This window comes from Limulus polyphemus, unplaced genomic scaffold (assembly GCF_000517525.1).
Source record: "Limulus polyphemus unplaced genomic scaffold, Limulus_polyphemus-2.1.2 Scaffold414, whole genome shotgun sequence".
Classification (NCBI taxonomy): Eukaryota; Metazoa; Arthropoda; class Merostomata; order Xiphosura; family Limulidae; genus Limulus; species Limulus polyphemus.
This window is the reverse complement of record NW_013666024.1, coordinates 33,625-46,526: the sequence shown is the minus strand read 5'-3', so window position 1 is coordinate 46,526 and position 12,902 is coordinate 33,625. Positions and strand designations below refer to the sequence as shown.

At 30.9% G+C, this 12,902-nt stretch overlaps 1 protein-coding gene across 1 annotated transcript in view; it reads right to left on the bottom strand.

Annotated features, from left to right (window-relative positions):
• The window catches only part of LOC106458079 (retinoblastoma-binding protein 5 homolog), a 35,474-nt gene that overhangs the window by 18,947 nt on the left and 3,625 nt on the right, over positions 1-12,902 (bottom strand). The window contains exons 2-7 of the mRNA XM_013917534.2: positions 12,191-12,216; positions 10,756-10,928; positions 8,087-8,227; positions 3,938-4,025; positions 2,155-2,226; positions 1,401-1,510 (exon numbers count right to left, since the gene is read on the bottom strand). Of these exons, the coding sequence (XP_013772988.2) occupies positions 1,401-1,510; positions 2,155-2,226; positions 3,938-4,025; positions 8,087-8,227; positions 10,756-10,928; positions 12,191-12,216 (610 nt within the window). The remainder of the gene's footprint in view (positions 1-1,400; positions 1,511-2,154; positions 2,227-3,937; positions 4,026-8,086; positions 8,228-10,755; positions 10,929-12,190; positions 12,217-12,902) is intronic.

The window sequence follows — 12,902 nt, the reverse complement described above, 5'->3', positions numbered from 1 at the left end:
GTATTAAGTACAGTAAACTTTAGTCCAAACTAAACTAAAGTAAAAAAACGTACACAGGTTACAGTGCCAATTTATCTTTTTATCGAACTTAGGCCTAACAAAAGTTAAAGTTTTATAAAGTACAGCCTATATACAAGTGGATTTACACATTTCGTTGTCTACAATTACAATTCGTTTGTATTGTGCTAGAAATGTTATATTTAAAGAAGTACTGTTACGATAAAGATACTAATTTGGCCGGAAATGTTTTGCGGGTCTCTACTGGTACTTAATAATTTTATCAACCTACATTACAGTCTAAAAGCTTGACCATAATGTATAATCTTTATGGTATGTTTAGATTAAGAGCTTATAAAATGCCCAGATAAGTAGTGTTGCTTATCCAAATCACACATTAAGATTATTTTAAAGAAAAGAATGAGAAAATTCTTAAAACACTAGATACCACATTGGTTTTAAGTCAACTAAAAATGTAAACCATTATCGTACTACAAACTATTTTAATGATAAAAATTTATCACAAAAATGAACTCTTCACTGTTGACTGTCAACTGGTAAAATATGCATTTATGTCACATCCACTTATCCTTCTGTACAATCTTTATTTCAAGGATCTTTACATTATTTAAAACTTGAGTGCAACAGAATTTCCTCTTTCCAAACAAAATAACGGAAACAAAAATAAAGTTGAAATAGATCATTTATATGGCACACATCTAAGCCCAATTGTAACTGACGAAACACCTAAAATCATTTTTAATTAATATATACACGTATCTTGCAAAAATGGTTAATTTATGAATCAAATTTAATTCCAGCAGATTCTCAGAATATATTATTTTTTACACTGTTTAAGAAATTAAACTGTGGTGAAAGTAGTGTTTTTTCACTGATATGGTTACAAAGCTGAGTATTATTTCTTTCTGACCATAATACACAATGTCTGAAACTTTCATACCACATCTAACAATCGTTACGTATTTGACGGTCGTTTTCATGGGGCATCTTCACTCAAACTGATTGTTCTTGGAAGCTGTTAATGTTCCTAGATCTTAAGCTACTGTGCCCTGTAAGATTTACAAGTAAATTCAGTGGTGATAGAAACATCACTGACTGGGAGTATGTTGTTCCAATACGTTTAACAATAGCTGCTTATGTGATTTCATACAATATCACTTTTCAGTTACCATCTGATAAGTAAGAGATGATGTTGATTAAATGCTTCACAACTGCAGTTTTCTGTTAACATTTCATCGTAAAAAAAAATTTGAAATGTTTTTTACTTCTAACTACTAGTAAAAATATTCAAACCAAATACAGTCTTTAAGCAAGATTAAAATATGCAGTACGTATAGTTAAAAAAATAGCAATAAACATTATCTAAACATGTATTTACTTACTCCCCACGCCTGGCAAATTCAATGGATTTGATAGCCGTTGTGTTGGAAGTACCTGTTGTAACTCGAAATGATGCAGCCAATTCCAAGTTGTCAACCGATAAAACAAGGATCTATGTGAAATCAATAGCAGGTTTTAGACACAACTAAAAATCAAAGAAAATAATACACATGAATCAACAGAAATGCCAACAATGAATGGAGCCTACTCATTTTTTTTTTATGATCAGCTCAGCCTCAAATTTCAGTGTGTCTAAAAGTACTCTAATTACTCAATAAAAATGTGCAATAAAAATTTACAGAATGTTGCAGCTGACTGTACAAAAACACAAAAACATTTTACATAAAGCATTCTAGCAGTATATGAAAGAATTCTATTTTTTGATAACATTAATAAAGATTTTTCTGCAAGTTATGGATGTTACAATTTACATGTACTAAAAGAATACATGTTGGAACAATAATGAAACACTTGAAAATCAGTAAAACCACTTCTCTCATAAAACAATTCACTACACAAACATTTTATGAATTTTTCCTACATCTTTTACCTGCGATATCAAAGGAACAACTGACTGACTGACCAAAAAACAAACCCATAAAAACCTGTACATATACTCCTTACCATACTATAAATATGTGAATTTATTAAACAACATAATTTGATAAATAATAATGGAATTCAGAAACGTTGGGAACTTGCATCTAAATTATCAGCTAAATTAAAATTCTGAGGCCAAATAGCAGGGATAAATACCTTTCCCTTGGCATTTCCAGTGTAAACATACTTTCCACGTCTATCAAAAGCAGCAACTATATTGACATCAGACTGCAAAAACATACATAGATATTACTTTATTAAAAATCTACAAAAGGAAATAAAAAACAATTTTATAAAGTTCAATAACAGCATTTAACAAAAAATATACCAAAATTATGAAAAATCAATTTTTTTAAAAATAAAACACATGTAAAAATAAAAATTAAAAAAATACTTTTTAATAAATGTTAGTAAAAACAAATAGTTAAAAGTTTGGGTTTATCTGACAGTAATATCTTAAGTACATGTACATTGTATATCAATGTTAAATTTATTGTGCTTTGACTCCAGCATTAACCCTTTCAAGACCAACATACGCCATTTAGATGCGGAGTGCACACCTGCATAACAGATTTCAAAATTCTGAATGCAAAAATATTTTATAAATCATATTGTTTTAATTTGGTAACATTTTATATAATATTAGAGCAAATTATATCAATGTAAAGTGAACAAAGTGGTGAAAAGTAATTTATGAATTCATGTGAAAGTGAAAAGTCATAGCTCCTACTGAAAAGAGCATTTAAATCTAATGGGAATTCTGGAAGACTTAGGAATAAATCACAGACCTGGAAATTCTTTATAGTTTCTTTAAATATTTTATTCATTCCTGAAAATGTTTTCATCTTAAATTACATTTGTTTGAAAGCTATATAAATCTTCTATGACAAGACATTATATTAAAATTATTATCAAGCTTATCACATTCAAACAATACACATAAATAACAAAACATTATTTATTGAAAATAAACTATATTTGTTAGACAAATTGATTTCGGCCAAGATTATTGTAACTAGTGTTATCTAGTGTGATTTGATGCCTTTTATTTATTTATAGCTGGAAGTGGTGACTACTGCAATAATTGAAACAAAATATCAAAAGAAGTATGCTAACAAAAATCAATTAAGTTGAAATTGACTGAATACATAAAATGAAACATTCTGATCAACAAAAACAATTATAAGTTCTAAGAAAGGAAGTGTTTTTAATGTTTTTTTCAATACACTGTCTCACAACAAAAATTTGGGACATAAAAAATTATAAGAAACTTAATCAAGTTATATGATTCTTTTAAGCTCAAAGTAGAGACTATTTATATATATATATATATATATGTGTGTGTGTGTGTGTATGTATTTGAAAATTATTATACTTAGATAGTTAGTACTTGCTGGTTTCTTTCTTTTCACAGTGGCCATATTTAACAAAATTGTGTGAAATTTAAATACAAGTTGTTACACATACACACAGATGTACATAACTCTTAAACTAAATCATCTTTAAAACTCCATGTTCCTGAATTAAAGACACTCTTTCTACAATAATAACCATATGTAGCATCTTAACTTCTGAAAACTTAGAAATCTTGAATACATGTAAACACATTTTTACTATTTGTATTATAACATATAGTAATGAGAAGTTAAAAACATTTTTCAGAAAACTTAGCATTAATTATTTCAATAAGTTAGCCAGTTGTTGACCTAATTTCATAAGTTTATATTACACATTATTTATAACTTAGTAATTGGATTAACTAAGAATAGAAAATAATGAAATGTAACTAGACAGTCACACTTTCAGCTTCAAATGGTTCATGCTTTGCTGAATTATTGCATTTAAGCAGACTGTTTTAAAAAGTAAATTAAAAAGAGACAAAAATATGAATTTCATAACTTTTCAAACTATTGAAACTCAGAACAGAGCAGCTGTTTACCTCATCATCCAAAGGTACAACTGAATGACTTCCCTCAACACTGACCAGAACAGCAGCATGTTTCATTGGACAAACCAGAAACATGTTCCTAGAAAGCAATTTTAAATAGCAACAATATACCATTATTATTGAAAACGTAAAAACCATCTGTTCAAAACAATCAGATAAGAAATAATTTACAACATGGAGCTAACCATACTAATTTAATATAAAAAAAAGCATGATCATTTCTAATGAGCATGAGGAAAACAACTTCTGACAAAACAATTATAAAATATACCAACACATACTATTACAATGCAAGGTTTCTAGTTATGTAGATATCAGAATACTTGTTTATTTGTTATTAAACACAAAGCTATACTTTGAGTTATCTCCGATCTGCCCACCATGAGTATTTATACACAATTTTAGCATAATAAGCCCTCAGACTTACCTCTGAGCCAGCAGGGGACACTACAAATACTATTAAAAATTAAAACACTTTCTACATGAATGTACATAGATAAGATAACACAAATAAAAGCAAACATAATGAGTTTCATATACTGAAGTCAATTTTGTTAGTGATATAAAAAGTATTTTTCAAATTTACCTATAAATTCATACATATTAAAACTATATAAAAATATCATAAGCAGATAATTTTTTTTAATTTTATGTCTTACTTTAAGTGTCATCCTAAAAGAAAAACTGTAAACAATATGTATAAAAATGTTCTTGAATAATAATAATACTCTTCAAATATTTAATAATGCCTACAAGATCTGGTAAGAATAAGTGTGTTTAATACAGTTGTTCTTTGTGATATTTACTAGAAAACTTATTCAAATTTTAAATTTACATTTTAAAAAAAATGCCAGTGCCCTTTTAAAATTATCAAACTTATATTTTAAAATCCCTGGTCACGAAAAACCGACCCCTCCAAACGGCGCACCAAATTTTTAAATATTATGTCCCAGAAGGTGCTGATTGGTAGAAATAAACTAGTTGACACTACTAATCAGAATTGTTTTTCTGATTTGAAATCCGTGAAGTATGAAAAAAGATACAGCTGTATGTAAATTTTGCTGTTCACGAGGACTAAGTTAATCTGTTTGGATATCCAAGTCAATAAGTGAGGCAGAAGATACAGCAATTTCTTCCTGCAAATATGAACGTTCAGCTTCATCCACTATGTCTTGGAGAATTGTACTATCACTGTCAATCAATACCCTCATTTTAGCTGGAGTTAAAGAAAAGAATGCCTTTATCTTGGAAACGATGACACGAAATCTATCTTGCCAATTTCCTAGAAGGACTGAATTCATCAGAATCTGATGAGCTTTATTGGCGGACATTTTCCAACTTTTGTTTCTTTTTCCCGTGTCATATAACTCAATTAACTTTTCCACACACTCCCTGGTCATTTCATCTTTTGTATTCCTTGGATAGCATGCCTACCTTTCTGACAATGCTTCTGGACAAAGTGTAGTAGTTTCACCTCCTACACTGCTTATATCCACTTCAGGAAGATTACAGTGGTCCAAAGACAGAGCTTGGCTAATAGCTAGTGATTCAGCAGTAATCCCAACTTGATCTTGTTCATTCAACTCAGAATTTGTACGTCAATTAGGTGTAAATAATGGTACCTTGGGGGATGTAAATGACAACCTCGCTTCAATATTCAGTTCTTTGCTCCACACGCATTAAGCTTGGATGCTACAACTTCTGCCTTGGACGTATTGGACGAGCAAATGATTTTAGCAGCATTAACCTCCCATTGAACCTCATGTGTACTTCGATTTCCAGTTTTTTCTTTGAACTTTTTCACTAACATTGGACCATTCAACAGATTGACATCAAGTACTTTTCCAGTAGTGCCTGCAATCCCATCTTTAAATGTTAAGGCCTTGTATATGTCCATTTCATAGTTATATCATTTCCGTTTTCCACAAATGAGTTGAATGCCAAATTCAGATATGAAAAGTAGGTATCCATCTCCCTCTACCAGTTTAAGCCTCCGAATAAATCCACTTCTCGACATGGAGAATGTGCCCATCAATGGAAGACTGCATTCCAACATTGAGATGGTATGTATATGGGATCAGGTCCTGTGAGGCAAAGCACATAGCATTGTCACTTTGAAGAATTACTCTACCAATATCAAGACAATTTGTTCAAACATCCTGTAGCATCTCTTTCAGTACAGCTGCAACTTGTATGTTTTCTTGTCCTGTGTATCCTTCCACCACATAATCAACAAATTTGTACTGAAATCCAGGAACACCTGCATTGTTACACATCCATCTGACCCTCATTGAACCAAGCAATGACATACCCTTTATACCAAAGTACTCCACTTGACCTTCCCTTTACTTCATGAGTAACACCTTCTGCTTATGGTCAAGCACAATAAGCATCATTGATGAATAAATCTTCATTTCTTCTTTAACTTTGTTGATCGCATCAAATTGAACTTTTGCTCTAAGCCTATGGGCCATGTACCATAATGTCGTATTTTGTAGAATCGGGATGGATGCTAACATGGATTCTACTTCCTTTGTTGTATCAAGATCATCCACTAGTAATGAGGCAGCCTGCACCAAGATTGGCCTAACCGAAGTGTCAGAAACATTTACGCATTTGCTACACTTAACACAATAGCTGTGGTTGTAAACATGATCACATCATCCACCTTGTGCAAATGTACAGCAATGGGTCTAGTCATAGACGATAAACTCAAATGCTTGTGTGTACTCATATGTCAGAAATAACATTATTTCTTTCCATATTGGTAAGATTTTCTCGACACTTGCTTGATTATCATTTGCAGCGATCCCTTCAGGATACTTCATGTTGCTTAATCTTGCCATCATGAACTCAAATACTGAACTGACATATCTTAATCGAATATAGTAGGTTGACAAACCAGCTTAACAATATTGTGAAATGTATGCACCCCAACTTGTTCATGGCTATCAAAGGAGTTTTTATACGCTTTGTGAAGGTTATCGATACTCCATCCACCATGTTCATAAACCGGCATATCTGAAAATACATGGCTGTCAATCCTTACATTCCTTGTTTGACCAGGCTTTACCTCAAGGTTTTGTTGAATGAACGTAATTGCTGTTACAATCCTCTGGCTGTTCACATGGAAAGTATAATTGTGTTTTAGCAGATCTGTTCCACACTTCAGAGTAGCAAATGTCTTTCTCAAGGATGAAAATTTCACTTTTCCCATTGAGTGCTTTTGAATGGGTATAAGCTGTTTTTGTTGGTCTGGTATGCTACTGAATTAATCGGCAAGCATCCTTTTGCATGTACGTCGTTCAAGTGAATTTCCCAAAAATGCTTTGAACAACCACGGAAATGTTTCTGCATCCAACAAATGATAGCTTGCACAAGCTTTTGGAAAAGGGTTCTGTTATATATTTCTCATTAGACTGTAGTCTGTCAATAAAATATGTCTTCAATTCAAACGGATCAGTCGGATACAAAAGTTGGAATAACTTATCAGTTATTTGTGCATATATGAACAGCCCTCTGTCTGACACTTTGAAATGCATTAGCTTTATATCCACCTATATCCAAAGCTGTGTGATTGGTAATACCCAAGTCAATGAATATAGCAGTAATGGTTTTAGAGGCTTCAGCATTTCTATGTTCTCCAGAATCAATATCATACACCTTGCTTTCTTCTAATCTAATTCAATTTGACCTCTCAGGATACTTGTCCTTCTCATTACTATTCTTTTTCCACTTTCAGCATCATTTCTTCACTTCCAATTTATATGATTTGCTTTATTCGAGCATGAATCCAAAGGTAAGCAGCATCTACAAATGCCACAGGTGAAGAAGTCTTCCTTTCTTTCTATGTTTATGTTTCTGGCAAGGCATTTTACAGATTTCATTTATTAGTATATTTTTTCAATCAGAAGAAGAAGCTTTTTTGGATTCTATTATTGGATTACAGTTACGTAGTCTGGTGCTTCCAATCTGATTTTTGGCTCTGACTTTTTTCCTAAATTTGGGTTGGTTTTTTATGAACGGGGGTCTTAAAATATAAGCCTTCTCACCTTTTGAAATTTTTAAAGCATACAAATGAGATTTCTCTTAACTTTTCAATTTTGATCATTAAAGTCAAAAATCAACGTATTTACTTACTCACTCCGTGGATTAAACTGGACTTTCAATATAGGGGATGGAAAGCGATATCTGTATTCTGACTCTCCAGTCATGATATCCCATATACAGACGGTGTTGTCTGTTGAAGCACTTAATAGCTTGTGTCCACTACGATTCCAGCTGTTGAACAAATACTTCAAAATTTAATTAATATTTAACCATATAAAAAAAATACACAATATGCCTGAAAAAATCAAAAGCATTCAAACAAGATAAAATGATTTTTTATAATAATCTTATTTGGATACGCAAAAATATTTTTCGTAAAGAACGATACTCTTTCATTACAAAATGAGCATGTCCACCATTTTGTTTTTGTTGACTCTGTGGAGTTGATATTGGTGCCAAAAATGTAATACTTTTCTATGTATTTCAATGAGATATATATACTACTTGGATGTTATCTTTTGACAGAGATTTTTGGTTAAACCTGTAAGAGAATTTCATACAGATTATGATTCTATTTGAATATTTTGAGTTTTCACAGTATTTTACTTCTTCAAAAAATAGCAAAATAGAACCTACTACTGAAAAAGTAAAACCAAATGCGAGAATTTCCTAATCATTTACCGCAATGCCAAATCCACAGTCTTGAGTGTTCTAATTAATTTTCAATTAAAAAACATATTCATACATTCATTCATTTATGACATGTTAAATATCTAAACAACACAAGCTGGACTAGGGAGGGGTTGAAATACAAGGGCCAAAGATCAAGAAACTTGTGTGAACATGAGGTAGCACAAAATAGTACAGTCTGTGAAGAGAGAATTTCAAGAATTTAACTCTGTGGCAACTGGAGAAGTGCACCTACTGCTCAAAATTACACTAGAGAATTAATAATTTTATTTAAAAAATGGGCATCAAACAATTCCATTGGTTCTATGTATTTCAGCAGTATATTACTTGAACAATAACTTTGATACGGAAATTTAGTCAATTATCTTGTCAATCCTTTATAGAAATAAATATTATACACTTGAAATTACTAAAAAATACTATTCAAACAATTTCTGTGACTTTTTCGAACATGACAAATTTTGAGATTATCAGAATGTCTAATGTGAAACAAGTACTCATGTGCAGGTAAACTTTGTCAGGTCTGTAAGGATTCAAATATAATGAGTCATTATAAACCCTCTTTATGTATATATTTATGCAAGTTATACAAGTTTTTTAAAAAATATACACAATTTATGTTACCTATAGATAAAACTCATGAAGGTTCAATAATTAAACTTTAACATTTGACTTGCTCATGATTGCTGTAATATTTATGGATAGCAAATGCACATCACAGTGTAGAATCATCAATCTGTAATTACAACTGGTAACAACAGCTGCACATTACACATCTAAATAACCTTGTAATTACAACTGGTAACAACAGCTGCACATTACACATCTAAATAACCTTGTAATTACAACTGGGATGTGTAATGTGCAGCTGTTGTTATAAATAACCTTGTAACTACAACTGGTAACAACAGCTGCACATTACACATCTAAATAACCTTGTAATTACAACTGGTAACAACAGCTGCACATTACACATCTAAATAGCCTAGATTTCATTCAGATTAAACAAATAATCTTAAATAATTTTTTTCAGTACACATAGCAAGAGACAAGAAGATTCAAGTACTGGAACACTACCTTGTATGAATTTTTGTTGTTCATACAGACTACACTTGCAGAAATTGTTGAAAATGTACAATCATACGAGAATAGCTTCATGAGCTTTCTTCACCTACATTGTTTTACACTATTTTGGTGTATTCTTTTAATCAAACATACACTGTAGACTAGTGTTTTGATTTGTCTTTACTCTGTATGTGCTCAACTGAATTTGGGGTCTGACACGGTGTCAGTAGGCCTGCAATATGTATTTGATAGACAATATACAAGATAACATTCATTATTAAGGCTAAAATACAGTACTTGCTGGTCACATTGAACAGGTGGATAGTATATAAAACTTTTTTGTTAGCAATGGATAGTGATCTGGACCATAAATAATTGATCATTATGGTCTAGTGGTTGTAAACACAGGTTTAACTGGTATTTTATATAGTTATACACTTGGCACACAAATCAACTGGGCAGTTTGCAAATTTGGAAATAAGTCTGTTCTGTTTTAGATGCATTGGCTACTTTATCATATACAGTACGTTTTACATTTAAAGCAGTACTACACATATTTAAATTCACTCCTTCATAATTCTGTAACCAAGATCAATGTGTATAATAATGCAAATGATACATGAAGTAGCACTAAAAGAGTTTTTAAAGTTAGCAATTCTTTGTTCACTAGTAGCAATAAGTTTAATGTAACATTACAGTCTTAGTACTAATTTGTAAATACTAAACTCTACTTTAGAGTTTGATTTTATTGAAAGAGGTAAACTTTATTCACTGGTAAAGTTACTTATAATCACAAGTTAATATAACTAGATATTTTATTTAATAATTATTTATGTACTGTTCATATCTAACTATGGAAAAATTATATGTTTCGTGTACATGTTGTAAACAAACAAGATGTTATTTTTATCAGAATTTGGTATCTAAGTATATACATTGTAGTTTCACTATTGGTTCTTCTTGGAAATATAGTACTATCTTATATGACCTTTACTTGTACTGACCTCAGAGAACAAACTGGATGGACATGAGCACTAACTATTTTGGCTATTCCTCTTGTTAGAAAATCCCAAATAACAACACGGCCATCATTGCAACCAACAGCCAGTAGAGTCCCCCGTTTGTTGAAGGCACAGGTAACAGCCAAACTGATACAGTCTAAGGCTCCATCAAACTCCTGAAAATCAGTGTAAAAGTTTCTATTTAACAAGCTTTTTTTTCAACTTTATGACAATCTTTTGTGGAAAAATAAATATTGTTTACAAAAATCCTGACTGCATTCTCTTAATAACACAAATACATTAACTTAATAACAGTATAAATTGTAAAGACTTTTGTCCTATATGTTGCCATCAGATGTAAGTAGGCTTTGTGATGAAGATAAACTGGTGTTTTTGTTTATTATTTTGTGTTTGATGGAACTATAAATTAGTAATACATTCAAATACTTTTTGTCTCTCATCATCACACAATCATGTTGTTAATACAGTAAAGCTGTGCACTGACGGACGTATGATGAAAAGATATACATACTGTGATCTTAGAGTCATAACATGATACTTTGTGACACAACTGCCTTTCAAAAGAAAAACAGAAATTGACCAGAAATGCCACATTTCACTTCTTAAAGATTGGTAGGCTTCTTTGGAAAGAGAGGAGAGTCAGAATATAATGACTGAATTATTCAGTTTTAGTTTGAGCCAAAAAAAAAGGGCCAGACTATTTTGGAGCAATACCACGATTCACCCAATTCAGGTTTCCTGTATCAATATGCAACTCAAAACCAAAGTATTGTGATACATCAATGAATCATTACAGGTGTACAATAAATTCTTAAATATCTCTAAAGAAACAATTTAAAAAACTGAAATGTCCATATCTTTTAATTCTGCCTGACTTAACTTTTCACTTATTAATTTTTCTCAACCCATGAAGCCACTGTTGTATAATTCAGTTTGCACCTATTTTATCAGAATTATTTAACTTTACCTTGCAAATGAAACTCACTGATTTACCAAAATAAGCTAGAATCACTACCCTTAAATACTAGTCAACTTATATAATTCTTAATTGTGTTGCCCTACACTACTAGGAGATGCTCTTTCAGTCAGATCTGATCAGAAACATGCATGTACAACAAAACTGGAAACCCCAACAATCACATGGGAAGCTATACCTAACACAAAGTCAAATGATTATATTCATTGTGTATTTGCTCTATAAGCCTTGTTAAACAAACACAATCAGACTTAAAGAATGACTTGAAAGTATAAACATCACTAATCAAAATAAAATACCTCAAGAAAAAAAACATGAATTACACAAAAGTTCAAATCTAAAAAAAAAAAAATAATAATGTGGTGTATTTATAAAAAAAAGTTTACCATAATCAACGGTCCTTAAGTTTATAAATATTTTCAAGAAATGTTAATTTCTTACCTCTGGAAAATTCTGACCAAATGATTCTGAAAAAAAAAAATAATTCAAAATATTTGTTGTATTGCTGAAAACAAGCAAGCTATACTTTATAAGTTATTTAATTTCATTTAATTATGTATGAACTAACAGTGCTTATTTACATGATACATATATAATTAATTATCTAATTTTTACATGAATACAACTTCTAAATTTATCAACACAAGGTATCATAAAAAGTATATTAATTAATCAAATTCACAAAGTTTCAATAAGATTTGTTTATTTAGAACCACAAAGCTACACAATGGGCTATCTGTGCTCTGCTCACCACGGGTATCAAAACTCAATTTTTAGCATTACAAGTCCATTGATTTATCGCTTAGCCACAGGGAGGTATTTCAATAAAAAGCTACTAAAGAAGTAAAACAAGTAAGAATACATGTAGTACTTACAGTTTATATGAAATACTGAGATGTAGTACTTGCAGTTTATGTGAAATACTGAGATGTAGTACTTGCAGTTTATGTGAAATACTGAGATGTAATACTTCCGATTTATGTGAAATATTAAGATGTAGTACTTCCAGTTTATGTGAAATATTAAGATGTAGTACTTCCAGTTTATGTGAAATATTAAGATGCAGTACTTCCAGTTTGTGTGAAATATTAACATGTAGTACTTCCAGTTTATGTGAAATATTAACATGTAGTACTTCCAGTTTATGTGAAAT